The sequence below is a fragment of the Dipodomys spectabilis genome, unplaced genomic scaffold (assembly GCF_019054845.1).
Source record: "Dipodomys spectabilis isolate Male_0828 unplaced genomic scaffold, ASM1905484v1 ptg000145l, whole genome shotgun sequence".
NCBI lineage: Eukaryota > Metazoa > Chordata > Mammalia > Rodentia > Heteromyidae > Dipodomys > Dipodomys spectabilis.
The window spans coordinates 15,283,694-15,310,606 of record NW_024870822.1 but is presented as its reverse complement, the minus strand read 5'-3'; the positions used below and the strand labels follow the sequence as shown (position 1 = coordinate 15,310,606).

At 40.5% G+C, this 26,913-nt stretch overlaps 1 protein-coding gene across 1 annotated transcript in view; it reads left to right on the top strand.

The window, feature by feature from the left end:
- Window positions 1-26,913, top strand: part of Nav2 (neuron navigator 2) — a 90,129-nt gene that overhangs the window by 33,806 nt on the left and 29,410 nt on the right. The window contains exons 7-15 of the mRNA XM_042691394.1: window positions 82-242; window positions 2,011-2,199; window positions 8,913-8,965; window positions 13,631-13,654; window positions 13,765-13,839; window positions 19,385-19,468; window positions 19,831-19,942; window positions 21,982-22,127; window positions 25,321-25,493. Coding sequence (XP_042547328.1) covers window positions 82-242; window positions 2,011-2,199; window positions 8,913-8,965; window positions 13,631-13,654; window positions 13,765-13,839; window positions 19,385-19,468; window positions 19,831-19,942; window positions 21,982-22,127; window positions 25,321-25,493 — 1,017 coding nt within the window. The remainder of the gene's footprint in view (window positions 1-81; window positions 243-2,010; window positions 2,200-8,912; window positions 8,966-13,630; window positions 13,655-13,764; window positions 13,840-19,384; window positions 19,469-19,830; window positions 19,943-21,981; window positions 22,128-25,320; window positions 25,494-26,913) is intronic.

The window sequence follows — 26,913 nt, the reverse complement described above, 5'->3', positions numbered from 1 at the left end:
TATATACTTGTCATCAGCTCCGGAGAGTTCATTTTCCTGAATGCTGTTCATAGTTCATTCCAGCTTGGTTTCTGTCTCCAGGTATACTCCCACCTCCCAGCTTCGCACACAGGAAGACGCAAAAGAATGGTTACGGTCCCACTCTGCTGGAGGCCTACAGGACACAGCTGCCAATTCTCCCTTTTCCTCTGGTTCCAGTGTAACTTCCCCCTCTGGGACAAGATTCAACTTTTCCCAGCTTGGTAAGTAGCCTCTGCCATAAGCTGTGTCGATCAGTTAGAAGTTCTTGATGTGTGGTCATAACCCATCTGGTCACCATGTGCTCAGGATCGGATTAGTCCTTGACGATGTGGTTTGATTATAGGTGATCAACAGTAAAAGACAGAGAAAATGGCAAAGGTTTTGGTACTCTGGTCTTTTTTTCCCCCTGTGGTTGATGTAAGTAAGGTTATAGCAAAGAGCAAACCATCCTTTTCTTGAGAATGCATTCTATTTCTCAGACCCCTGAAGAAGTGTGTTTACAGCTTGGCCTCCCTTGTTGTTATTAAGCTGGAAGTAAAAGTGAAGTTTTGATTGAATAAGTATTCTTGGAAATGCCTGCTGCTGACATAATGCTTTGACTGGCACAGTGAGAAAGGAAAAGAATTTGTAACACACTCTCTGCTGGCATGTCAGTGGGTTTTTTCTTTTTGTTTTTTGTTTTTGGTTTGTCATGGGGCTTGAACTCTGGGCCTGGGTACTGTCTCTGAGCTCTTCAGCTCAAGGAGAGCACTCTACCACTTGAGCCACAGTGCCACTTCCAGTTTTCTGGTGGTTAATTAGAGATAAGAGTCTCACAGACTTTCCTGGCTTTGAACTGAGATCCTCAGATCTCAGCCTCCTGAGTAGCTAGGATGACATGTGTGAGCCACTGGTGCCTGGTTTGTTTTGTTTTTTGTTTTGTTTTATGTTGAGACAGACACACTCATGAAGACCTATGAGACAGGGCAAAAGAGAACAGTCCAAATTGAATGTAATAAGTATTACATGCAGTTAGAAAAAGGACAGCTTGGTGCTTGCTGACATTATTGGCCAAAGTTACTTGAAGGTGATAGGATGGAACTGAGTTTGGAAGAATGATTTGGGGCCGTGGGAGTGGGGGTGGGGCGGGAAAGGGCTTCTAGACTCACTTCAGACTTTTTCTAGGTGGCTCAGTGGTAGAGCACTTGCCTTGCATACATGAGGCCCTGGGTTTGATTCCTCAACACCACATAAGCAGAGAAAGCTGGAAGTAATGCTGTGGCTCAAGTGGTAGAGTGCTAGCCTTGATCTGAAGAGCTGAGGGACAGCACCCAGGCCCAGAGTTCAGGCTCCATGACCGACCAAAAAAACCCCACAAAACCATATAAGAAAGTCAATCTTTAAGGATAGTTGTGGCTTGTATTCAAGTGAGCTTTAACTCTTTGCCTCAGAAAATATTGTGCATTGCTAACACAGATTCAATCGGAGAGCTAGTGTTAGGGAAGGGAAGTGTTCCTCTTAGTGTTGAAGCTGTTCAGACAACTATTATTAAATATTCCCCATCAAAGGCAGTAAGACCTGGGTTCATATTGTTCTTTCTCAGCCATAACTCTTTGCAGCAAGAGGTTCTTGTCATACACAAATGCTTCCCATCTGATCAAAAGCCTCATTGCACTATTTTGGGCTTTTGGCTTTAGAGAGATTGTTCCAGATGAGCCCGGGGAGTAATTAGCTCATGCCTGGAAGGTGACACTGGCTTGCCTGAACGTGCCAAGTTGGAACGCTGAGGCCCAGAGCCTTGTTTTGGAACTGACCCGCCTTCCCTCCCATATTTTTAGCTCTATGTATATACTCCAACGCTGATGCAACTACCTTTTAGAAAATAGACAAGGAAGAGGAATTGGCAGGAATATGTATGGCTAGTGATAAGCAATCTCTTCTTTGTCCCCATCTGGGATTTAAACAGAGCTGTGAGTTTTCCAACATTTGATTCTACTCCTTTCATTCCAGCGAGTCCCACCACTGCCACCCAGATGAGCCTGTCCAACCCAACCATGCTGAGGACCCACAGTCTGTCCAATGCTGATGGGCAGTATGACCCCTACACTGACAGCCGCTTCCGGAATAGCTCTATGTCTCTGGATGAGAAAAGCAGAACCATGAGCCGATCAGGCTCCTTCAGGGATGGATTCGAAGAAGGTAAGAAAGGAGACTCACTGTCTCCTAGGTCACTTGTTAGTAGTACACAGCATGATAGCCCTTTGTACTAAGTTCACCTAATAGTCCTGAGACTCCACCTTTTAAGTGCTTCCAATTCTTTCTTCTCTGGAACTGTAGTGAATTCTGAATAGTAAAATCTGACCTTTAATTAACTTTCCAGGATTTAATGGCAAAGTTGCTAAAAACATGATAACCCTTAGCACTGACTACCTTCTGCTCTATGCTTTTCTGTCCTGGCCTTGGACCACAGCTCTTGGCATGTACTTCACCTTAAGGACCAACCACTGGCTCACCCTCTTGGCAGGGTACATCTCCCTATGCTGGTACAGCCTACAGCTTTGGAACCAGTCAGCTGAGCCTCTCTATTCTGCCCCAGTATTTCTTGTCTCTTCTCAAGCCCTAGTTTAAAAATTTTTTTTTTTTTTTTGGATCCAGTTCGTGGGGCCTGAACTCTGGGCCTGGGCACTGTCCTCAGCTCTTCAGCTCAAGGCTAGTGCTCTACCACTTGAGCCACAGTGCCACTTCCGGCTTTTTTTTTTTTTCTTTTTGCTTATGTGGTGCTGAGGAATTGAACCCAGGGCCTCAGGCATGTAAGGCAAGCGCTCTACCACTGAGCCACCTTCCCAGCCCTAGTTTTAAATTTTTATTGCACCAAGTTTTGCCCTTTACTTTCTTTGGTTGCCAACAGTAAATGTTGGGTTGGATTTTTATGTTTTGTTCATTTTCATCAGACTTATGGAAGGAAAGTTCTGTAGACAGCTTTGTCAGCCATCCTGATAACTCATTTCATTTCTCTTTCCCTTTGTTTCTTCACCTGAGATATGAGTTAGATGGGAGCAGGTAGTCAAAATGCTGTATAGTGACATCACCTACATCCCCAAAGATTAGGCTTATAGAATTCTGGGGATGGTAATCAGTGATCAAAGGTTAATAAAATGGAAGCATGTAGGGGATGTAGCTCTGCAGAAAAGTGCTTGCCTGGCATATGCAAAATAAGATACTGGTTTTGATCCCTAGCACCATAAGAAAATAAACAAAAGAATATGGAGGCTAGGCACCAGTGACTCATGCTTGTAGTCTTGGCTACTCAGTAGGCTGAGATCTGAGGATCTTGATTCAAAGCTAGGTTTGGCAGGAAAGTCCATGAGACTTTTACCTCAAATTAACTACCAAAAAGCCAAAAGTGGAGCTGTGATTCAACTGGTAGGGTGCTAGCCTTGAACAAAAAAAGCTCAGGGAGGATGCCAAGGACCAGCACACACACACACACACAACAACAACAACAACAACAACAACAACAATAATAATATAGAGTTAGAAGAGCAAATTTTAGAAGAGCTCCATTTTTCTTTAGGTATATGATCTCCAACAAGTTGCTTCACCTTTCTGTGTTTCTGTTTTCTCACTGAAAAGAAATGAGAATAATAATAGCATTCATCTGATGGAATTTTAAGTATTAGCTGAGACAATAAGTATAAATGTTAGCACAATAATGTTATGACATGTCGTGTTCTGCTCCTCAGCAGCTCCAAGTAGCAGAGGATGAGGATTCTAGATCCCAGGCTGAGGGCTTTACCTGTATTTGTGCCTTGATACTAATAACAAAACAGAATGTAGGGGGTGAGTTGTAGCTACTTTTTTCTGTTTCCAAATTTGTCTTATGTGAGTGTGGAAATATACCCAGCATCTTTCTAATAGGAAAGAACAAATAGAGTTGTGATTGTTTAGGAAATCCCATATCAAAGGGAGAGAAGATATCTACTTTTGCTGAGTGTTCTTCTTTAACAGAAGATTTAAAGGCTTTAGTTACAAAACAGTTGCTCTCAGTTAATCTTCATGGCGACTCAGTACTTGGCGACCCCTGATTTATGTATCATTTGCATCCAGTGACATGCAGTGAGCAGACTTAACTCTGTAAATCCATATATGGGAAGCACTAGCCCAGAGGATTAAGAAGCAAGGAGCCTGAGTGGCTGAGGACATTCTCTTAGATTTAAGAACTGGAAATTAATACTATAACCACTCATTATAGTAAAGGGATATCCTGATGCTAAGGGAAGGGAGGAGGCAAGTTGTCTTGAATTTTTTTCTGGTCCATATGCTAGCTGAGCCTGGCCCCATCGTGTTCTCTTGCATATGGAGTATGTCTTGTGCTGTGTGTCTTGTGTATTCATCTTTTCTGTCGTGCATGCACCTGAGTGAATCATGTTCAGTACTAAAACTTGTCCAAACAAGCACACATTGCTCAAAGGCCCAGGACCAATATGGTATCATCGTTAGATAGCTTTTATTTATCCCATCTGGAATCAAACTGTCAGGCAGCTCAACTGTGGAATAGGTGGGATGTCAAACTGACATTGATTAAAAGTGCTTGTCTACAAGCAGTGTCTAGACTTTTGTAAGCATAATGATTCACGATGACACAGGACTGAAACACAGGTAAAATTTAGACTTTGGGGGAAGAGGTAGGGATGCTCTTGATGTACTATAAGCATATAACATTTTCATCTTAAGCATATAACATTTTCATCTTTCTTTGTTATCAGATTGGTTTGATTTATTCCAAAGCTATTTTATTACACAACAATCACTGAGTTTGTATTATTTGGAATTTTAATTCCCTCAGAAATAGCTAAGGAAAAAATTATGTCTCATACTTGGACCAAGTGTAACCTTCTTGTAACCATCCAGTATATCTATGTCATTAACTGAGATAAAAATTTAGGAAGAATTGGCATACATATTTGTCTGAGATTGTGCAATTTAATTAACAGTTTTTATTTTGATGGAAGTAGGGATCATAACTGTGTAGATAGATACAAGCAAGGCCCAGATAAAACTTTTCAAAAGTTATTTGAGGTGTATTAATTTACAGCAGGCATATGATGCAATCTTAAATCAACTTTAGTATGTTCACTATAAGGATGCTTGAGGCCTTTTAAAAATGGATGTCACGAGCTGGGAAGGTGGCTCAGTGGTAGAGCACTTGCCTCGCATGCATGAGGCCCTGGGTTCAATTCCTCAGCACCACATAAGCAGAAAAAGCTGGAAGTGGCACTGTGGCTCAAGTGGTAGAGTGCTAGCCTTGAGCTGAAGAGCTCAGGGACAGCACCCAGGCCCGAAGTTCAGGCCGCACAACTGGCAAAAAAAAAAAAAAAAAATGGATGTCAGGCTGGGAAGGTAGCTCAGTGGTAGAATGCTTGCCTTGCATGTATGAGGCCCTGGGTTCGATTCTTTAGCACCACATAAGCAGAAAAAGCCGGAAGTGGCACTGTAGCTCAAATGGTAGAGCACTAGCTTTAACCTGAAGAGCTGAGGGAGCGTTCAGACCCCACAACCCACCAAAAAAAAAAAAGGATGTCTTTCTTTGGACTAAAAAAAAAAAAAAAATCCCATAATGATTAGTGCCTCTAACTCCTGAGTTACAGTCGTAATAGAAATCCCAACACTTCTACAGTTTAGCATTGTGACTTTGGGTAATGAACTTGACCCTAATCTGCCTCTTTCCTATTCACTAAAATGTTGGTAATAATTGTACTTGCCTCAGGGGACTGAAGTATAGATTAGGTAAGGTAAATCCTGGAAAGCATTTGGCAGATAACTAAGAAAGGGGCTTATTGTTAAGTGCTTAATCAATGGTAGCTATTGTTGTAGTTGTTACCTTGTATCCTTCTCCCCAAGGGCTATTGTCATCTTTTCTTTTTTTAATGACAAAATTGGAACTGAAGGTACTTGTAGTCTGAAAGAGATCCTAAACTTCTTGATTCATTGCTCTCTGTCTTTGTACTGAGTTCTTTGACATCTGGTTCACTTGGGTTCTTTTATTTTGTTGACCTGAGGCAAACTCTGGTCCTAGATATTCTCTTCCTTATTATGCCTCCTTTGCTGGCTGGGAGGCAAGGCTGGTCTTGGCTATCTCTTTCCCTGACTCTTTCCTTAGTACCTGACTGTGGAATGAAAACTGGAGCAGATGCCTTAGATTCACATTCTCCTGCTCCTGAGAGCTATATGCTTATTCATGGTACCTCACTGTTCTGGACCTTAGTATGTTCACTGATTAAGGTTAGAAACTCCTGCATATCTTGAGATTGTAACCTGAAAATTCTCCTAAGATGATGAGGATCAATATAAATAATAGTCTTAATAAGAAAGTGCTGTAATTTGTATAAAGCTGTATAAAGAAAGAGGAAGGAGGAGAGAGAGAGAATCAGAGGTACTCAATTACTTTCTTAGCTAGAATACGTCCACATGTTCCTTGCTGTCTAATGGTTCTTCTATCTCTACCTAAACCTCTTCTCAAACCTTAGTCCTTGTTTCTGCCTTTGTGTAGATGATAACAAAAGGCTTTAAAAACAAATAAGCAAATAAATAAACCCAGTAAAATAGATCATTTAAGGGTAGTCCACAAACTCCTAGTCCACAGATCCAATTATTCAATTACAATGTGATCTTAAGTAAGTCATTCAATCATTCTGGGTTTCATTTTCCACAATGACAGAGATGGCTTAGATATTCTCCATAAAATTGTGGAGGTGCAGAGAGGAAAAGCACATGATATGTTTTAGCCATTTGGGTTTTATAACTCTTAACAGCATCTTAGTGTCCAAAAGGATCCATTCCACATACACAAGGTTCTGGTTTGGATTGACTCTGGAATTCAAAGAGTATTTGTTTGGACTACAGCATTGTTGTTGCTGTTTACCAAGTAAGAGGAGTTAATTACAGAGAAAAATAGTGACCTTCACATGAAGCCTGCCAGATGTGTTCTTCTGCATTGGCCCCAAGATTACAATGAGTTTATGTGTGTGAGATATGGGAATTGAAGAAAGAACACTATTTCCAACAGTCAAGTCCATACCACAGCTTTGGGCAGGCTTGTTGCACAAGTGTGATTGAAGGGTGGCCCCATGTTACCCAAATCTCCTCACCCAACTCCCATATACTACCTTTGCTATAGTCCTGGGTCATGGACCTGAAAGGAGTTACTCTTTTGGAACATTTGGCTGCTAGGTAGGGGCTTTCGAAACCTTTGTGAATATGTGAACATACTAATACTGAAAAACACTATTGGCCATTAACATCTTAAACTTTTTTTATGAGACATGAGTCCGACCGTCAGGGATTGAGGTAAAGATCTAAGCTCAACATTGCTAAGAAGAATGGATGGGAATGACAAGCCAAAGACTGTGTGGGTAAAGGACAGAGGAAGCCTTTGCTGGTGGTAGTCTGGGAAAAGAGGAAGGCCTTATGAGGAACTGCTCCTGATTCAGATAGGCGGTACTGGGAAGCCGTAAGCAAAGAGAACTGCATTGGCAAAAACATGGAAGAAGAAAAGTACCATATAGAGAATGATGGGGAGGAACTACAAGAATGCATGATGTGATGGGAACACACAAGAAAGAACGAAAGGTCAGGGAAGGGTTACTGGGGAAAAAAAAAAAACAACCACAGACAGGTTGCCTGAGTGTTAGGCAAAGCTGTTCATCAGATACCTTGTTGGCAGTTTGCTTCTGCCAATAGTTAAGCCAAGTTGAGGTTTTCTACTTGGGCGGTTAGTGCATGTGGAAAATCACTCCTCAACCTCCTGCTTCAGGCCACAGTTTATCCCACACAGGTGAGATGCATGGGAATATAGATGTTTCCTAGGGTCAGGAGAGCTGTGCGCCATGGGGAGGCCTGTGAAGGCTTTAAAAGAGGAATGGTTCTACCTTTCAAACAAGTTCAAGAGGTTGCTAAGACAATAAGAACTTGGCTTCCACATAGAGAATGTAGCCAGAATACTCTGTTCGAGAAAAGACCATGGTTTACCATTAGAACAATTAGTAAAATGGCTTTACTGGCTAGAGACAGGAAGGGTGGGGGGGGGGCGGTAACTAAAGGTTGTAAATCCAAAGTTCTGTTCTAGAACAGGAAAAGAGGATAGTCCTTGTCACTTTGTGCACATGGAAATGGAAGAACTTATACTTAACTGCATATCTTTTTTAAACTAATAATTCTACTTTGTGGTCATCTAAAGTGAGTTTACTATGGCCAACAGTCCTTTAGGTTCAAAATAATCTGCTCTTCTTTTTGCCCATACAAGTGACAGCTGACAGTAAGGTATGAAAAATAAATATATGCAACACAATCTCAACCCTAGTGGGGGGAAAAGAGTGGAATGAAATATTCTGAAATGGGGGGTGGGGTGGGGAGAGGATGGGAAGGGGAAACAAAGGAGGAGGCTACAATGCTTGATAAGAAATGTACTCATTATCTTGCCCATGTAATTGTAACCCTTCTGTACAGTATTTTCACAATAAAAAAAAAAAAAAGAAATATTCTGAAATGGTAGCAGGTTGCCCCTGGGTGGTGAAATTAAGAGCCATTACAGTAAGTTATGATGAACCTGCTTCTTAACATTTTTGTGCACTTGAACACTGCTAATCTGCAACCATATCTTATTTTATTTTATTTTATTTTATTTTTCATATCTTATTTTAATAGTTAAGAAAAATGTATTTAGAAGGTCATAAGAAAAATGTAGTGATAGCAAATTATTTGATACTGTTCTTTGGTCAGAAGTCACTGACCTTGGGCCATGCTGAGCCCAATAATGTCCTGCTGTGCTGTTTCCTCCTCTCCTCCCCTCCTCCCCTGTTTATATGGTTCTATAGTAGGCAATGTACAATCACCTTTTCTTTTTCTTTCCACAGTTCATGGATCCTCACTGTCCCTGGTTTCCAGCACATCGTCCATTTATTCTACAGTGAGTATAAATCAATGCTGTATGACTATGATCTTAGGAACTTGGGTACTTTTACCAAATGTGTCAAGAATAAAATATTAGCATTTCTCTGGAAGAGAGCATTTCCATTATAAGAGGATCCATTAGTCAGGGATATGATTTGAAATTCACAAATAACAATTTGTTATGATACACCATGCACTAGCTGCTTTGTTAAAATCAAATTGTGCTTTTAGTGGTAACAAAGTAGAGTATGTGAATAGTTTTGGGTATCTGCTGAAAAAGAAAAGCTCACTTTTTCTTCTTCTTTTTCTTTTTTTGAAGGAGAAATTATAGGGTTTGAGCTCAGGCCTGGGCACTGTCCCTGAGCTCTTTTGCTAAGGCTGGTGCTCTACCACTTTGAGCCACAGCTCCACTTCTGGTTTTCTGGTGGTAAATTGGAAATAAGAGTCTCACAGACATTCTTGCCCTGGCTGGCTTTGAACTGAGATCCTCAGATTTCAGTCTCCTGAGTAGCTAGTACTATAGGCGTGAGCTACCAGTGCCCTGCTAAAAGTGAGTTTTTTCTGTTTGCCTCAGTTTATCTGTATAGTAGAAAGAATAGCTGTCCCTACTTTACAGAGTTGTAGTGCGGATTAGGTTTTCTGAGGATTGTATTTACAATATAAACTCCTAGAGATAAAAACTTTAATTTTCATTTTTAGTACCTAAGTCAGTGCTTCATACATAATAGCCATTCAAAAAATAAGTTTGAAAGAAATCTATGAAAAGCAATAAATATGTACACATAGCTCCTAAATACTAGATGTCATCAATGAGGGTCCTACAGAACAAGAGTCAAGTATAATTAAGTATATTTGGATTTTCAGTACTTTTTGATTGGTTCAGTAGTGCTTTTTATACCTATACATTGTCTTAATGACATTAATCTGGAAATGCTTACAGGAACAACAATTTAAAAATCTTTATTAATTTTTTAGCCTTTAATTGAATGGAAGCACATGTTTTAGTAATACGGGATTTGATAGTGCCAAGTTTCTGGGCTATGTAATAGAAATAACTGTACAGCCCTTGAAAATAAAAGATTGTGCCAGAATCAAGTTAAAGGCCCATTTGTTTTTTCTTATGACTAGAGTGAGCAAAAAGACTCCAGTGATTGTTCAGAGGGTCTGACTTGAAGGACCTTCAAACTCTTGTTTCTATTCTTGCTACTTCACCTCACCAGCTCCCAAATTTCTCTCTCTAATTTATCATCTCCTTTGAAATTTTTATCACGGATCCTGTCTTTCATCTTAAGGTTTTTATCTGTAGTAATCTCAGGGAAGGCTTATTTAAGCCATTATCTGCTAAGAAAGCTTGGAGATGGTCTTCTAGCCATTAGCTGGTAGATAAACTTTTTCCTAGAATAAAACTTTCTGTGTCTCTCTCCCTTGGAGAGCACCCACACTCTGCTAGAGTGTGCCTCCTCCTTTCTGTTTGTCTGCTTGCCTGTTTGCTTACTTACTCAATAAAGCTCCACCAAATTTTCTTACCAAAAACAAACAAACAAAAACCTCTGGGATATGGCTACCAAAAAAGAAATTGCCAAATTGAAGTCTACTTTTTCAGTAGTATTTATTTATCGGCACCACTAATGTGCAAGGATTTAGACCAAGCCATGAGAGTATAGGTTTGAAGAAAAAGGATCCCACTAAGAAAGAGGAAGCCAGAGACTCCACCTAGGGCACCTAGGACCTGGGCCTCAAGCTTCCCAGGGCTGGTGCCTGGAAGCCATAGCAAATATCTCACTGCTTCCCCAGTGGCCATCCCAGGAGCTTTATCAACACTAACAGGGGGAGCCCTGTTCATAGGAGTGGAATATGTGAAGAAAAGAGCATGAACTCCTTCACATCTAGGGAACCATCACAGGTAAATCCTCAGGCACCCACTTTGGGCCAATTGCTAGAAGTTCTCACCACAAAACCCATCTTCCAGTAATTGCTGTTCTGGGTGTGTTTTCTGAAGACAGTGTTTACATGAAATTTGGAATTGTTCTTTCTGAACTGATAAAAATTCAATAAATTATCAAGTTTGAATTCCAAATTTATATTAATAGCAAGAAAATATTCTTACCTCAACTTTGGGCACATTACTTTGTTATTTAGAGTGCTTCAGTTTTGCCTTCCCTGTCAGGAAGTTGAGTAAGATAATCCCCATAACCTCTGACTTTCCATGAATTATGGAATCAAAGGATGTTTATCGTTCTTAAATGTACCTTCTATTAGAAAAATGGTTGATTTTTGCAGCTTCAAAACAAAACCTAACTTTTAAATATTTTCACGCTAAATTGTCTAGCAAGTAAAACTGAGTCTGGATAGACTGTGCTACCACCTAGGAGTGATATGTGGTCTCTTATCTATTATTAGCTTCTTAGTGATGAGATACAGAAGCACTGCTCCTGCACCTGTGTAAATGTTATGGCGAAAAATTCTTGTTTACTGTCTAAGACATCACCTGAGTCTCTTTAATTGCCATAGGCACACACACACACACACACACACACACACACACACACACACACACACACACACATACACACACACACACACACACACACACACACACACACACACACACACACACCTTTTAATATTGAAAACCTTACAGCCTCCAGAAGACAGCAAGTTCTTATCTTGAAACTTATGATTCTTGGATATTCAAGAATGCTCATTCTGCTCCAAATTTATGTGCAGTTTTAACTACAAATGTACTCTGTGTATGTGTGTGTGTGTTTGTTTTGCCAGTTCTGGGGCTTGAACTCAGGACCTGAGAACTGTCCCTGAGCTTCTTTTGCTCAAAGCTAGCACTCTACCATTTGAGCCACAGTGCCACTTCTGGCTTTTTCTGTTTATGTGGTACTGAGGAACAAACCCAGGGATTCATGCGTGCTAGGCAAGCATAATACCTCTAATCCACATTCCCAGCCCCTTTAACTACACATGAAAGAAAAGGCACCATGATGCAAAGTAATTGCCCATGGTCAAGTCATGGCCAGTAGGAAAGGAAAAATTTGAGAGGCCAGTCAGGGCACCTGCTGGATGGATAGTAGCCCACAGCTCCATGTAGGATTTGCACATGTACGGGAAGTAACTGGGGACAAGATACAAAGCACATGACTTCTTCGAGGTGCTGTTGAGAAGTCAGAGACAGGTGGGGCATAGGGACAGATGATGGCAAAAATGGAAAAGGACTGTCAAGACAGCTGTTTAAAAGTAGTCCTACGTGGAAGGCTCAGTCTGTTAACAGGCTTCTACCAGCCTGTCCATTGTTAATAGCTGTGACATTCTCATCACTTTCTCTTTTGGACAGACTTGAGGGTCAGCGGCTTTAGTCCTGGAAAGCTTCCATGTGAATGGAGCTATAGCAAAAGAACAAAAGAACAAGACAATGTGCCAGTTAAGATTACAGGTTCTGAGGCCAGACTGCCTTTGATGATCACCGTTCTCTCACTTAACCAACTATGAATATGGACAAATTATTTTGGCATTATGTGATGCAGATTTCTCAAAACAATATTCATATCTACTAAGGATTGTTACAAGGAATTAATGAGTAGTAGAGGCTTAGAACAGTCTTTGGTGGAGGCAAGCATCCAGGAAATACCCAAAGTGGCCCAGGAGGAAGATGGAGCCATATTGATTTTTACAACCTATGTAGTTATCAGGTTGGCAGAATTGGGGCTCCTAGCTCTCTCACTATGAGGTCTTTCTGCCCTGTTCTCTCCCTGGTATGGTTCCATAGGTAGCAGATGATGAGATGGGGGCAGAACCAGCGTAGGAGCAGCCCTAGACACCTAGGTTGCCAGACAAAATATACAACACCAATTAAAGTTGAATTCCAAATAAGCTATATATATATATATTTAACATAAGCGTGCCCTTGTAGCTCAGTTGTAGAATTCTTTTCTAGCACTGGGTTCTTTTTTCTTTTTCATTTCTCTTTTTCTATGTGTGTGTGCGCGCGCATGTGTGCATGCACACGTGCATTTGCATTCAGGTCCTGGTCACTGTCTGTGTTTTTTTTGTTGTTTGTTTGTTTTTTTGTTTTGGCTGAAGGTGAGTGCTCTACCTCTTGAGCCACAGCTCCATTTCCAGCTTTTTGGTGGTTAACTGGAGATAGGAATCTCATGGACTTTTCTGCCAGAGGATGGCCTTGTATCACAATTCTTAGATCTCAGCCTCCTGAGTAGTTAGGATTAAGCATGAGCCACTGACTGGCTCCTGGAAAGCATTGGGTTCTTGTATGAAGGCCATGGGTTCCATCTAAAAGATGTGGAAGGGAGCCAAAAGCCTATTTAAATTTAACTGGGTATCCTATATTGAATTTGCTAACTTAGGCCTTTCCTATCACACATCTTCTGAGTGCCTTACCTTATTGTATCTTCAGAGGAAGGCAGGGTAGCTCCTCACAACTAAAACAGTTGGAACATCATTCTAATTCTTTATCTGTTAAAATAAGAGAATGTTTATATTTTTCCATTCTGATGGGCCAATTTGATAGAAACAGTTTGCCCAGAGAAATATACCAGAAAATAAGCTAATCAATATTAAGGTGTTTATAAGTTTCCAAATTTGATGTCCACCATTGACTGGCTGAATTGTTCTATGTTCCTTAACTGGTCTAATATCCCTTATGCTTTATTTGCAGCCAGAAGAAAAATGCCAGTCAGAGGTAAGGAACAGTTTGCTAGTTGGATCTTTTCTTTCACTACTATCAATTAATTCCCTCAGCTCAGTTTGGAGATGGGCTCACAAGCAAATAATTGTGCTTGTCACTTTTAGATTCGCAAACTGAGGCGGGAACTGGATGCCTCCCAGGAGAAAGTTTCAGCCTTGACTACCCAGCTGACAGCAAATGTAAGTAGAGACCCAGAGTGGCAGAGTAAGAACTGCTGGGGATTGCATTCTAAGTATTGCCTCAAGGCCCCATCTCTGAATACTGTAGAACTCATGTCATATAATATAAAGGACAGAAGCTTTAGCATGGAAGATTTGGATGTCGGCTCTGGCCCTAGGTGTGTAATCTTTTACCACACGAGCCTGACTTTTGTGTGATTGCTTTATTAAGTGTCTTGTGATCAGTGTTTACAGCATATTAAATGCCCATTAATTTCCTTTCACTTTTCTGAAAATTCCAATCTTAAAGGAAAAGAGCAAAAAAAAAAAGGAAATAAAAGAAATCCAGGGCTTCACAGCTGCTATGTAATTATAATGTGTGTGATTACATGTTCAGGACACACTGCCAACTAGCATGCAATTCAACATCTATTTTGAGTGCCAACAATGCCCCGGGCACTGTGAGTTCAACAGCAAAGCAAGCACAGCCATTGTCATTTTAGCATTTAGGCTCTGAAGCAGCAGAGAGACAAAACAAACAATTTCTGTGCAACATGGCAACATGTTAGTCTTGGTGTATGTTGGGGTAAAGGAATCAGGAAGGACTTGCCACAGGAGTTGATATCTCATGGATGTTGTGTTGGAGAATGCACAAGGAGGAAGCATTCTAAGCAGAGAGCATAATTAGTGCAAGGCCATGAAGAAAGATCTTGGTGCATTTGTAAATGTAAGTAGCTTGGTATAATTAGGTTCTGTAGTTTAGAGGCAGAGAGGGACAGAAGAAGGAAGCTAGGAAGGAAGAAGGCAATGGACATGAAGGTCAGAGTGTCTGCACAATTGGATTGGGACTTTAGGCTTCCTGCTGACATGAGAAGGCTACTATCAGTGAGTTTGAAACCAGCTGTGAGGTGGTATGGCTTGGTGTCCAAAAGCTTCCTGGCTTGTATAGATAGAGGATTAGAGAATCTGAGGAAAGGCAGGGATCTCCCACCCCATCAGCACTGTAGAGGAGCTCCACTACAGAGTGATGATGATCAAGTGAGGCTGACTCCTAGAAGGTGGAGCTTGAGATATTGGAAGGTGCTGAGATAGCTCTGAGACTAGGCTTCCTGCCCAGGAGTTCACAGCTCAGCTTGAGATCACAGATCAATGTGTTCAAGCCTGTCAGATGGTTGCCTGCGTGACCCCACAGCACACTGTTAAAATGGAAAACCACTTCAAAAGATTGTCTCCCTTTGACCAGAACACTGAGTCAATACTCCAAAGTAATCATTTACCTGGAATCTTTGCCCTGGTAATTCTCAGTGTGAGCCTGAGTCAACTCCAGGAAACTATTTCTCTTTCAAGTCTACATAGGAAGTGTGTAGATAGTGCTTAACCTTAATTACTACTCATAATTATAATTGCTTTGGTGAGTATTCAGTCTCCTAAGTTCTTTCACATTTCCAAAGATTTTTGAATGTGTTTTTTTTTTTTCTCTCCAAACCCTAACATTCTAGGTCACTGTGGGTTTTCTAATCCTTTATTTTCTTCACCTCTTTCACCATCAGTATTGCTTCAAAAGGACATCAGAAATTGATGTGAGAACTGAAGCTTAGATTCTATTTAAAAAAATAGCAGAACTATTCTATAGGTAGATTTTTCATTTGAACAAACATGTCTACATTCTAATTCAAAAGCAACTGAAGACTCAGTGAGCCAAATATCCTGGGTATAATACAAACATGTGAGACGTTGGATGGCATTTTCCACCCAAGTGATTTTTTTTATTGTAAAGATGATGTACATAACATATCAAGTGACTCTTAACTGCTCTCCTAGTTAAGAATGGCAACTGTCAATTGCTACTCTTTATTAATCAACAGGTAGTAATCAATTTATCTCTGAACTTGGGTTAATTCTGCCAATGACCTCATGCTGCTTTAGCCTGGACTATTTGGAGTTCTGCCCTGTGTTCCAAAAGAATCAGAGTAAGACCCCCCCTTATATTATTCCAAAAGTGTGTGTTGCTCCCATAAAAACCGTTGAATCTAGTATTGTTTTAAAGTAAATATTTAGTCTTACCACACACCACCAGCAAGCAGTGCTAACGTGTTTTATTGTCTGCCGTCTTTCTCACAGACCAAGTTGTATTTGTTTTTCTAGGACAAACTACTCAAAGCCACCCTCTCTGGTTGTTTTTATACCTCTTGTGTTTGTTTTTCCTGGGAATGTGAGAATGGCTCTTGAGAAGGGGTGGCTCAGAACTGGGCTCAGCCCAGGCTTAGCCCAGCCTTGCAGCAGTCGTATTTTCATAGTTGTGCTTAGGACACAAAGGCAGCCCTTTCACTTACCAGCAAAATGAGATCCTCTGGCTTTTTAGCACTAATGTGATTTCTTTGAGCTTGCAAAAACACTATTCTGTTTTAAGTGAGAAGCAGTCTTAATGTGGTCAAGTTTTTTTTTTGTTGTTGTTGTTGTTGTTTATAATTGAATAGACAATACGAATGCTCACAACTGGAATCACGGTGGTTATCAAATGCAGAATGGAAATTAGTGGAAAATCAGTCATTTCCATTTAAATTGGCCATTTCTCTGCAATGCAAGCAAAGCAGATGTTCTTTTAGACATCCATGTCTTGACCCATTTCTTCTGTCTGCTGTCTGATTATCTTGAAATGACTGGGCTTTGGTTTCATTGTTTTCTGGGGCAAACTAAAACATATCTCTTTATCTTAAAATACAGAAGCATTTTTTCCATTTTGAACTGAGAGAGGGAGAGTGACAGAAAGAAACTATTCCAAGTAACCTTTCTATTGTAAGTGGGCCTGTTCCCTGCCATGTGTGATTCTAGCCTTCTCTCCTGCTTGATAAAGTCCAGTAAGCAAAGCCTATCAGTTATTCCTCAGATCCCATCTTAAATGGCAATGGGACTGATCTCCCTCTTAACTCCTCCTTTTCCTGCTGTTATCTCATTTTTATCCTTCACTGAGGTCAATCATCTTTTCCTCTAGGATTTTACAGCATGATCCAATCTCATTTCTTCCCAGATTTCATGTCTCCTCTGTTGATCTTTTTCATTCTACCTGTGTTCACTCAGTCTTATGCTTTTCAATTCCTTAACAGTTTGTAGACAACTTCTACCTATCTTGGCTCACCTGCCCCATATTTTTTTTTTTCCATTCCTTGAACTCAGGTGCTTGAACTCAGGGCCTGGGCACTGTCTCTGAGCTTCCTTTGCTCAAGACTAACATTCTACCACTTGAGCCACAGTGCCACTTCCATTTTTTTCTGTTTATGTGGTACTGAGGAACCAAACCCAGGGCTTTATGCATGCTAGACAAGCACTCTACCACTAAACCACATTCCCAGCCCCTGCCCCACATTTTTTATTAGCAGGAATTAGTTGTACAAGAGGGTTTCATTCTGACATGTCCATATATGCATACAGAGTACCTTGGTCAGACTTATCCCCTGTCATTCTCCCTCTCCCTCCCTATTCTCTCCTCATTCCAAACCAAGATTCATTTTTCCTTTTCAAACACAGATGTGCATATTGGCCATTTTCACCCTCCTTCACTTTCTCTTCATGCTCCCCTTCCTACTAGTACCCATACTCATCTGTCTTCTTGCATTTAATGCTCAAGATAGTCTTGGAGCAAAAACAAATGCTTTTACAGATAAGAAAACTAAAGCCATTAGGATAAAATGACTTATTCAGTATTATAAATGATCAAAAGGAATGAAATACATGAAGATCTCTAACCCTAATTCCTACTCCTTTCTCCTATTCAACAGTGCCCAGTTCATCTAAGCGTTTTTCTTTCAATCCTTTCTTGTTCATCTGATACAATGATCAAGGGGCAGCTTTGTATCAACAGTTGGGGCAGACACAGGAGAGCAAGAGAATGTTCAACTCTCATCAAGTATATATAGTCTGATAATTTGTCTTGCCTGTTACTGAAATGTCTGTCACTAGAGGCAGTAGTAGGGAATGGGTTAAAGAGATCTGCTACTATTCAATTATACAAGCAGAATTAGGAGTTAGATGATCCTGCCTAGCTATTAGATAGCTAGACATTCCTTAACAAGACTACTAGAAAGCCATCCATTTTTTTTTTATAGTGAAAATACCATACAGAGAGGTTACAATTACATGGGCAAGGTAATAAGTTCATTTCTTATCAAGCATTGTTGCCTTCTCCTTTGTTTCCCCTTCCCATCCCTTCCCATCCCCCCACTCAAAGTTTTCCACATAATGTCTTGTACATCTCATTGTTGCAATGAGATACAGGGTCCACCTGTATCCATATTTAAACAATTTGTTTTTCCCTTCCCCTCCACCAACATCAAATACAATGAAAACTGGGATTATACCGTGAGGGAGAGGCATATAAAGCAACAAAGAAATCATCTTATAAATAAGTTAGAAACAATCACAAGAAAGAAAAAACATTTGAATCCTTATCTTGGGGTTCATTTTGCCTAACATCAACTTATCTGACCGTTTCTGCTTGTCTCAGACATATACTAGTTATTGCAAATAAGGGAAACCATTGGACCTATGTTTCTTTGGGCCTGGCTTACTTCACTTAATATAATTTTTTCCAAGTCTTTGCATTTCCTAACAAATGGAGCAACGTCATTCTTTCTGATGGAGGCATAGAATTCCATTGTGTATATAAACTATCCATTTCTTATTATTGGTTTTAATAACATCAGGATTGTCATTCAACCAACCAATATCTCACCTCTATTTTCTTGTTAGGCAGGAGGTTTAGTGTTGGGGCCCAAAGTTGCCTGGAACAGTTAATCTGGAACAGAGAGTTTCAGAGAAAGATGAAATCAGGAAAATGCCATCTTTATTTTCAGTATAACCTGAGAATTGGGTACAAGCTTTAGTTTTAACTGGTCATATTTTTAATTTTTTTCTATAATGGGTAAGACTATGGTGCACCTGATGCCGTGTTCTAACAGCACTATATGAAAGTATATGGGAGCTTAGCAGGAAATCCCATCTCTGGGTTTTTCTAAGGACGAAGCTTTTTAGCAGCTTTTTTTATTAACATAAGCAAAAGACATCAGCCATTTTGTTCATTCCACAGGATTTCTTCCTGTGAGCCTCTGCCATGGACTTGGTAAATGAAAGAACAGCCTGCAGAGTCATAGAGAAGACAGGCATATACTAATGACAATCTCACAAGCACATTCAGGACAGTGATCTCATAGGAGTGAATATAAGGGAAACCAGTTCAGTCTGAGGGTTGCACAAAGGCATGAGATGAGAGCTCTTGAGGCAAATGTATAAACATTAATAAAGGAGGAGATGGGAGAAAGGTGTTCCAGGCAGAGAAGAATAGATATACAGTGGCCTAAGATGGGGAAGAGCACAGGATCCTGGAGCTTAAAAGGCTAAATAACCCTAAGAGTGGTAGGGTAGCAAGTGAGAGACAAGAGGAGCCTGAAGACATGGACAGAAGCCAGATCAAAGAAATACCCAGAAAATATTTGCATCTTGAGGACCCAGTGCTACTTAGGCACTGTTGCTTTGCAAAATAATGTAACATCACCTGTATTTTCCCTTCCAGGCTCACCTTGTAGCAGCCTTTGAGCAGAGTCTTGGAAACATGACCATCAGACTCCAGAGTTTAACCATGACAGCTGAACAGAAGGTAAGGCAGAAAGGATACTTTCCCTCCCTGCTTGGGGTTAACAACAAACCTAGAAATATTCATTTTCATTTCACGTAATTGTGTGGATTTTAACTTATCTCTTTGACTAATAAAGCTTAAATGTCAAGAAATAGATATGTTGATTGACATCATGCACTTAGATAATGCACTGACATCAACAACAGAGCTCATGGTCCCATTTTACTTGTTTTATGCGTTCTCTTATGTCCACTGAAATGGATCCCTTTCCCATAAGAGATAACAGATCTGTAGAGCATCTTTATTTATTACCCTTTTCTGTTGAAGCCAAGTTGTTCCTTTGTGTTATTTTAGAATAACCAATATACCTTTCTTATCCTTAGGATTCAGAACTGAATGAGTTAAGAAAAACCATCGAGCTGCTAAAGAAACAGAATGCAGCTGCTCAGGCTGCTATTAATGGAGTAATTAATACTCCTGAGCTCAACTGCAAAGGTAAAGTAAAAAATAGCTTTAGACAAATGATCTGCCTCCCTTAGCAGCCTCCCTTGATGGCACATGATGCATGGTCCCTGCTAGAGGGTGGGTAGCTTGAATTCTAGCTCTATATCTGTCAGGCAGATCCCAGAAGTTATTTCCAGTCTGTACAGAGGTGGCTGGCTAGTGTAGCTCACCCTTTCTCTGATGAATCTCAAATTAGAAGGGAATAGCATTCTCTTGGCTGAATGTAAAAGTATTTTATAGCCCTTAACTTTGCTTGATTCTGTATTCATATGCTAGTATGAGAGGATCTAAAATGGTTTCATTTCCTACTTGTGCAGGAGAATTGTCCTCAATCATAAGTTGGGATAGGATTAAAAAATAATATTTGTGAAAAAATAGATGAGCAGGTGTTATTTCCTGTAGTAACAGTATTAACAGCAAAAATAATACTGGAAATAGTATTGGTAGCATTTATGGAACTCTTGGCTTATGCTCTAAGCTTATTTAATTTACTTATTTACCTTTTTTAATATACTATCTTCTTTTCTTTCCACCACAACCTTATACTTATTGACCTGATTCTTTGCTCATGGTACTAATTAGAGTCTGAGTTTAAAGTATGCATTTACTTCCTGAAGTCAGAGAATTACCAGACAAAGAAGTTGGGACTAGAACCTGAGGATCTGTTTCTAAACTCAGAACTTCTCATTCAGGACTTGAGTGTAGTCCTAAGGAAAAAATAGGCAGTAAGGCTGGGTGCTGGTGTCTCACACCTGTGATCCTAGCTACTCAGGAGGCTGAGATCTGAGGATTGTGGTTCAAAGCCAGCCTGGGAAAGAAAGCCCTTGAGACTCTTAGCTCCAATTAACCACTGGAAAACTGGAAGTGGAGCTGTGGCCCAAAGTGGTAGAGTACTAGTCTTGAGGAAAAGAGCTCAGGCCCTGAATTCAAGCCCCATGACTCAAGGGAAATAAAATAAAGAAAATGGGCACTAAACATTATTTCAAAAGTCCATGTTATTCTTTCATTGGAAACAGCAATGATAGATTTTAAAGAAGAAAGATTAGAAAAAGTTGATTAGGGATATGTGGATCAAGCAGTAGAGCTCCTACCTAGTACGCACAAGGTCCTGAGATTTGAACTCAGGAATAAAAAAAAAGAGAAGCAAAGAAAAAGAAAGAGCTGGCCAGACAGTGGAAAGGAAAGAGAATTGGAAGAAAAGGGAAGAACATTTCACAGGACCCAGAGGTCAGATGGCACTCCAAAGGGAGCAAGTGTGAAAAGCAGAGGAAGCAAAGAAGCAGGCCCAGGGGTGCAGCTTGGTGGTAGACTGTGTCTCCTCATGACACCATGGGTGTTCCATCTCCAACACTGCTAATTTTTTTTCTACACTAAGTCTGGGCCCAATGATTCCCACTTATAATCCCAACTACTTACGTAGCAGAGATTGGAAGGATCATGATTCAAGGCCAGCTTAGGCAGAAAGTTAGTAGGATCCAGTAAGTATCCAGTAACACTCACTTGTGATCCCAGTGACAAGGGAGGCCTAGGAGGAGGCTCTTCAGTGGTGGGCAAAAATATGAGAACTAGCCACAAAAAAGCTAAAATAAGGAGTGGGGGGAGGGTGGGCTCAAATAGGTAGAACTCCTTCCTAGCAAGCATGAGGCACTGAGTTCAAATCGTAATAATGTCCAAAATTAAAAAAAAAAAATAAAACAAGGGTATGGAGATAATGAGAAAAGCACTATGTTGCAATTGAGAAACATTATTTTTCTGCCTTTCTGTAGTCTAAGTGCTAGGAAAATCCTCCCTCAGCCTTCTTTTGATTTCTGTTTTGTAAAGTGAAAAGACTCAGACCCCATTTAACTGACCAAAGTGAACAGAAAGAACAATTAGCTACTCAAGGATCTAAAACCATCAGTGAGAAATACTGATGATGTTTCAATGGAAAAAAAATCTAGGAGTTCATGGGAATATGGATCTCAGTTCAGGATCCATCTGTGGAGACACCCAAGTCTGTAGACACTGACATGTCCTGTCTTACTTTCCAGGAAATGGTCCTGCACAGTCTACAGACCTCCGCATTCGTAGGCAGCATTCCTCCGATAGTGTCTCCAGCATCAACAGTGCTACCAGCCACTCAAGCGTGGGCAGTAACATAGAGAATGATTCAAAGAAAAAGAAGAGGAAGAACTGGGTGAGTATTTATTCACACTCTCCCAGGGACTGAGTCTGTTACAGAAGCAAGAGTTCCCTAGATGAAGCTCAGGCTGCCTCTTAACCTCAGTACGATATGATATGTCTTTGGGAATAAATCCAAAGAAGAGGCATATGGATAAGTTTTTACTAAAACCAATATGCTCAGCAAAACACTAGAATTACATAATCACCACCACTATGTTGAGTTTCTCTTTCATGAGACTTTATGTGACATACTCATCTTCCATTTCATATGTGTCATTTTTTCCTCATTTTATGCTGGCCACAGATTGCTAGAGCTGTTACTCTTTTATTTACTATTTGACAGTACTGGGATTGAATCAGGGCCTTCCTGTGCTAAATAAGCAATCTACCACTGAATTGCACTTGGAGCCCTTAGCAAAGTTACTCGTAAATACCTCCTAAGCATCCTTTGGAGCATATATCAACAGTTATACCATCCTTAACCATAATCTTTTTTTTTTTTTTTTTTTGGGTCCGGTCGTGGGGTCTGAACTCTGGGCCTGGGCGCTGTCCCTCAGCTCTTCAGCTCAAGGCTAGTGCTCTATCACTTGAGCCACAGCGCCACTTCCGACTTTTTTCTTTTTGCTTATGTGGTGCTGAGGAATCGAACCCAGGGCCTCGAGCATGCAAGGCAAGCGCTCTACCACTGAGCCACCTTCCCAGCCCAACCATAATCTTTTGTCTTTATTTATACAGTTGCCTAGAATATGAGAGCAACATTGTCTTTGAAAGTTTTCTAACCATATCCTATAAATAACTTTTATAATATCAACATGAGGAGTTGTTCTAAGCTGGAAGTAGTACCTCAAAAATAATGCATTGGATAGAATGATCTCCATGTAGCCATAATCTCAATGCATGACTTGATTTTCCATACCTCAGTGATGTCCCTGTTCTTCTGGGGAAATTCCATCCTCCATGCTTTTTTCAGTCTTTCTGTCAAGGCTTTGGAGTACTGAGTAACATTTGCTGCTGCTCATCTTCAATGCAGGGACACCCCAGATTGATCTGAAGTTGGCCAGTGCTCAAAGAGCCAGAATTTCCCATGCAGAAAGCATCTTGTTTACATAGTGGCCTCAGGGTCCTCACTCATTCCACACACCTCTCTCTCATTTTGTGTCATCTTGGATGGGTGGCGAGGTCTAGTGATAGAGTTGTGGTGGGTTCTGTAATATTGTTTCTAATGACTAGCGTTAGAGACAAGCTGGAAGGCCAGCTCAGTGTAACCCTCTTATTCTGATTCATTTTTTTTTTTTCTTGAAGTTACTAATAGCTTTTAGACAACTCATTTGCTATGACTAAACAGGTAGGATTAACTCACGTTGCCATCTCTAATATGCAATTGATAAGTATAGTCTGAGTTGAAGAATATTGTCTGAGTATGAAAAATAGTGTTTATTTTCTTCGAGCTAAGATATAAAATGTGTTTGTGCTATTTTATGACAACTAATTCTAACTTCTCAGTGAAATCAGGGAAGATGGATAATTGGCATTCTAAAGCTTATCCCAAAGCTTAATTCTGTCTAATCTTCACAATCTCCTCTTTCACTTGGCTTTTTAGCAGAGGTAGAGGCAAGTATTGAGTCTGTTGGCATGTATGCCAGTTCCTCTTGTCTCTATGGCTACTCTCTGGAAATAGGTTCAGAAGTAGAAAATAAGAGAGCAATGGGATCTGGATTTGCCCACAGGCTGACATGAGGTTTGTTAGAGATGAAGCACATGAATGGAAGAAAAATCTCAGCAGTTTGCCCAATGGCCTATTTTCTGAAATTCTCAGTGGCTGAGAAAACCCCTAGAATATGTTTTTGAAAGGGGGAAAAAGACTTTAATAAAAGGAAGTGACTTTTTTTAACTACCTGTTTTCAGCACAAAATATTATGCCCATGGCTCTCAGAGAATTGTGCTTCATTCTTTCTGTTCTTCAGGGCAAAGGAAAATTGTATTACACCTCTTTATTTTTTACAACTTGGTTAATGAATTATTTATTTATTTATTTATTTATTTTTATTTATTTATTTTTGTTGGTCATGGGGCTTGAACTCTGGGCCTGGGTGCTGTTCTTCAGCTCAAGGTGAGCGCTCTACCACTTGAGCTACAGTGCCACTTCCAGTTTTCTAGTGGTTTATTGGAGATATAGGAGTCTCACAGTCTTTCCTGCTTGGGCTGGCTTTGAACTGTGATCCTCAGATCTCAGCCTCCTGAGTAGCTAGGATTACAGGTGTGAGCCACCGGCACCTGACTTGGTTAATGAATTTTTAAAAACAATTTCCCCTCTTTTTTTTTTTTTTTTTTGAGTAGTGAAGGAGATGGCTAATCCCGTTTATCAAATTGTCTTTTTTATATAAGCAGTCGCAAGTTAGTATAAGCAAAGAGCTGTACAGCTCTATGGAAAGTCTGAGATGATACTGCTCAGAAAAGAAGACATTCTCCCCTACAATCCTCACTCCTCCCAGCTCAACCATTAAGGAAAAGTGTGAGAAGCATGGGAAGGTAGGCACAGTTACTTTAACCAGACTAGAAGAAGTCAGAAGAACCCTGATTGGGGACAACCTACTCTTCCCTTCTTTTCATGATGAAGGAGGATGTCCCTATACTGTTAAAGGTTCACATTCCTACTGGAATCCTCTTCTGTGTTTGGTGTTTATTATTAGCCATGTTATGTCGAAAAGTCCAAAGCTTTCCCTGTCATTGGCTTTCTCTGTTAAAAATTGTCTTTTTTCCTTCCCCTTCCCTGTTTTGCTTGCATTTTCTCTGGCAGGTCAATGAGGTAAGCAAGAACCAACTTTAATATCAGATACCAAGCTAACCCATCCATTGATATGACTAACCTCATCCGCATCCGTCATGTCTCAGCATCCTGCTTTGTTGCTGTGTAACCTCATTTTCCCCACATCCACCTGCTGAGCCAGGCTTTGTCTTGCTGTTGGCATCCAGTCTTGAACCAAGAGTAGGCATGGAATGTTCCCCACAGGTCCAGTCCTGAGCTATCAATACCAGATAACTCCTCTTCCCTTAATGCACTGATTTGAGAGCTGTTGGGGGAGCCTTTTCCATTGGCTGGGGAAACATGGGAGAGTTAATTGCTCTTTTGTATGCATGTCACTGGGTAGCCAAGGCCTGAGCTTTGGCTGCATCCCCCCAAAAGGCTAACAATCTTTTGTATTCAGTTGCGCAGCTCCTTCAAGCAAGCTTTTGGAAAGAAGAAGTCCCCCAAGTCTGCATCCTCTCATTCAGACATCGAGGAGATGACAGATTCTTCTTTGCCTTCCTCTCCAAAGTTGCCACACAATGGGTCCATGAGCTCCACCCCTCTGTTGAGGAATTCTCACTCCAATTCATTGTGAGTTTGTCTCTTGGGGTACCCTGTCAGATGTTGTCAAGCAGAAGTGACTTATGAGTCCTATTAGGAGACAGTTGCTCACCTGGTCCTATATGATTTCCTCACATATAGATGTATGTATGTATTTATCTATGTTTTGGTAGACTGGAGTTTGAACTGGAATTTGCAATTGTTAGGCAGGCACTCTATAACTTGATTCACACCTCCAGTCCTTCTTACTTTTTAGGATAATGTCTCATGCTTTTTTGCCTAGGCTACTGGGAGCACAGTCCTCATAGTGGAGATCACAGGCATGCATAACCATGCCCACTTGCTTACTGAGCTGAGGTCTCAACTAATGTCTTGCCTAGGATGGCCTTGGATCATAGTCCTTGCTATTCATTTTTTTTTATCGATTTAACAGGTTATTGAGTGTTCTCCCAGGGTTTTTAGAACTGAGAAGGTTGAAAAAATAGAAACTTAGCGTTTAGTTAGGGTGGTATCAATACCATAATTAGTAGCAAGTTATTTAACTTCTCCATATTCCACTTCTTTGTATGTCAGATTGGGATAAGGGCTGTTGTCTAAGCACTGCATAAAATAAATGGATAAAAACAATAGAGAACCTTTTTGCTACAAGGATGGATGGTATTAAGAGGGTTGGCAGTTTTTGCTGAAATTCTGATTCACTTGGATGTTGGAATTTAAAATATAATTTTCTTCTTTGATGAAGATTTGGTGTTTACTATTTCTCTGAGATTAGATTAGAAATCAGAAATTTGGGATTAAAAACAGATTCAGTGACATTTCTTGTTGCTAAAGGACTTGGTGAAATGATTCATCATGAGCTCCTCCTCTAGGAACTTCAGTATGCAGTAGCAGCTCTTAGGGACATGACTGGCTTTGTTCAGGTTGTCTAGTGCTGTTCTCCTAGCTGCAGTTACACAGAGAAAAAGAGCCATCTGTTCTTGCCCAGCCCTCTTTTCCATGACTCTCACTATGCACTCATTCTTCTGTCTTCTATCCCAGCACAGGAAGACCATTCTCTCCAATCTAAGAAAACAGGGTCCAGATTTGGAGCAAGAGCCAAGAGCAGAAATGGCTTGGGTGGGTAGAGACATTGGTATTAGCTCAGAAAGTTGCACAGCTACCTTCTTACAGCTAAGTACAGCTAAGTTCTATCGTAAGACCATGTTTGCCACATCTAGAATTATCAATGATGATTGTGAACAGTCTAAAGGCAAGTTATCAGGGTGCTGAGACAGTACCTGAGAGAAGAAAAGAGCTGTGGCTGGAATCAGATCATCATTGAGATAGGATTAAAAAGCAGCGGAGATTCATTATATAAATCTCAGTAATTACATTTACTTCACTGAATTCTTGAGAGAAGCAAAATAGATGCCTCTATCTTCCTGCTTCATCCTCCATTCTCAAGAGGCTA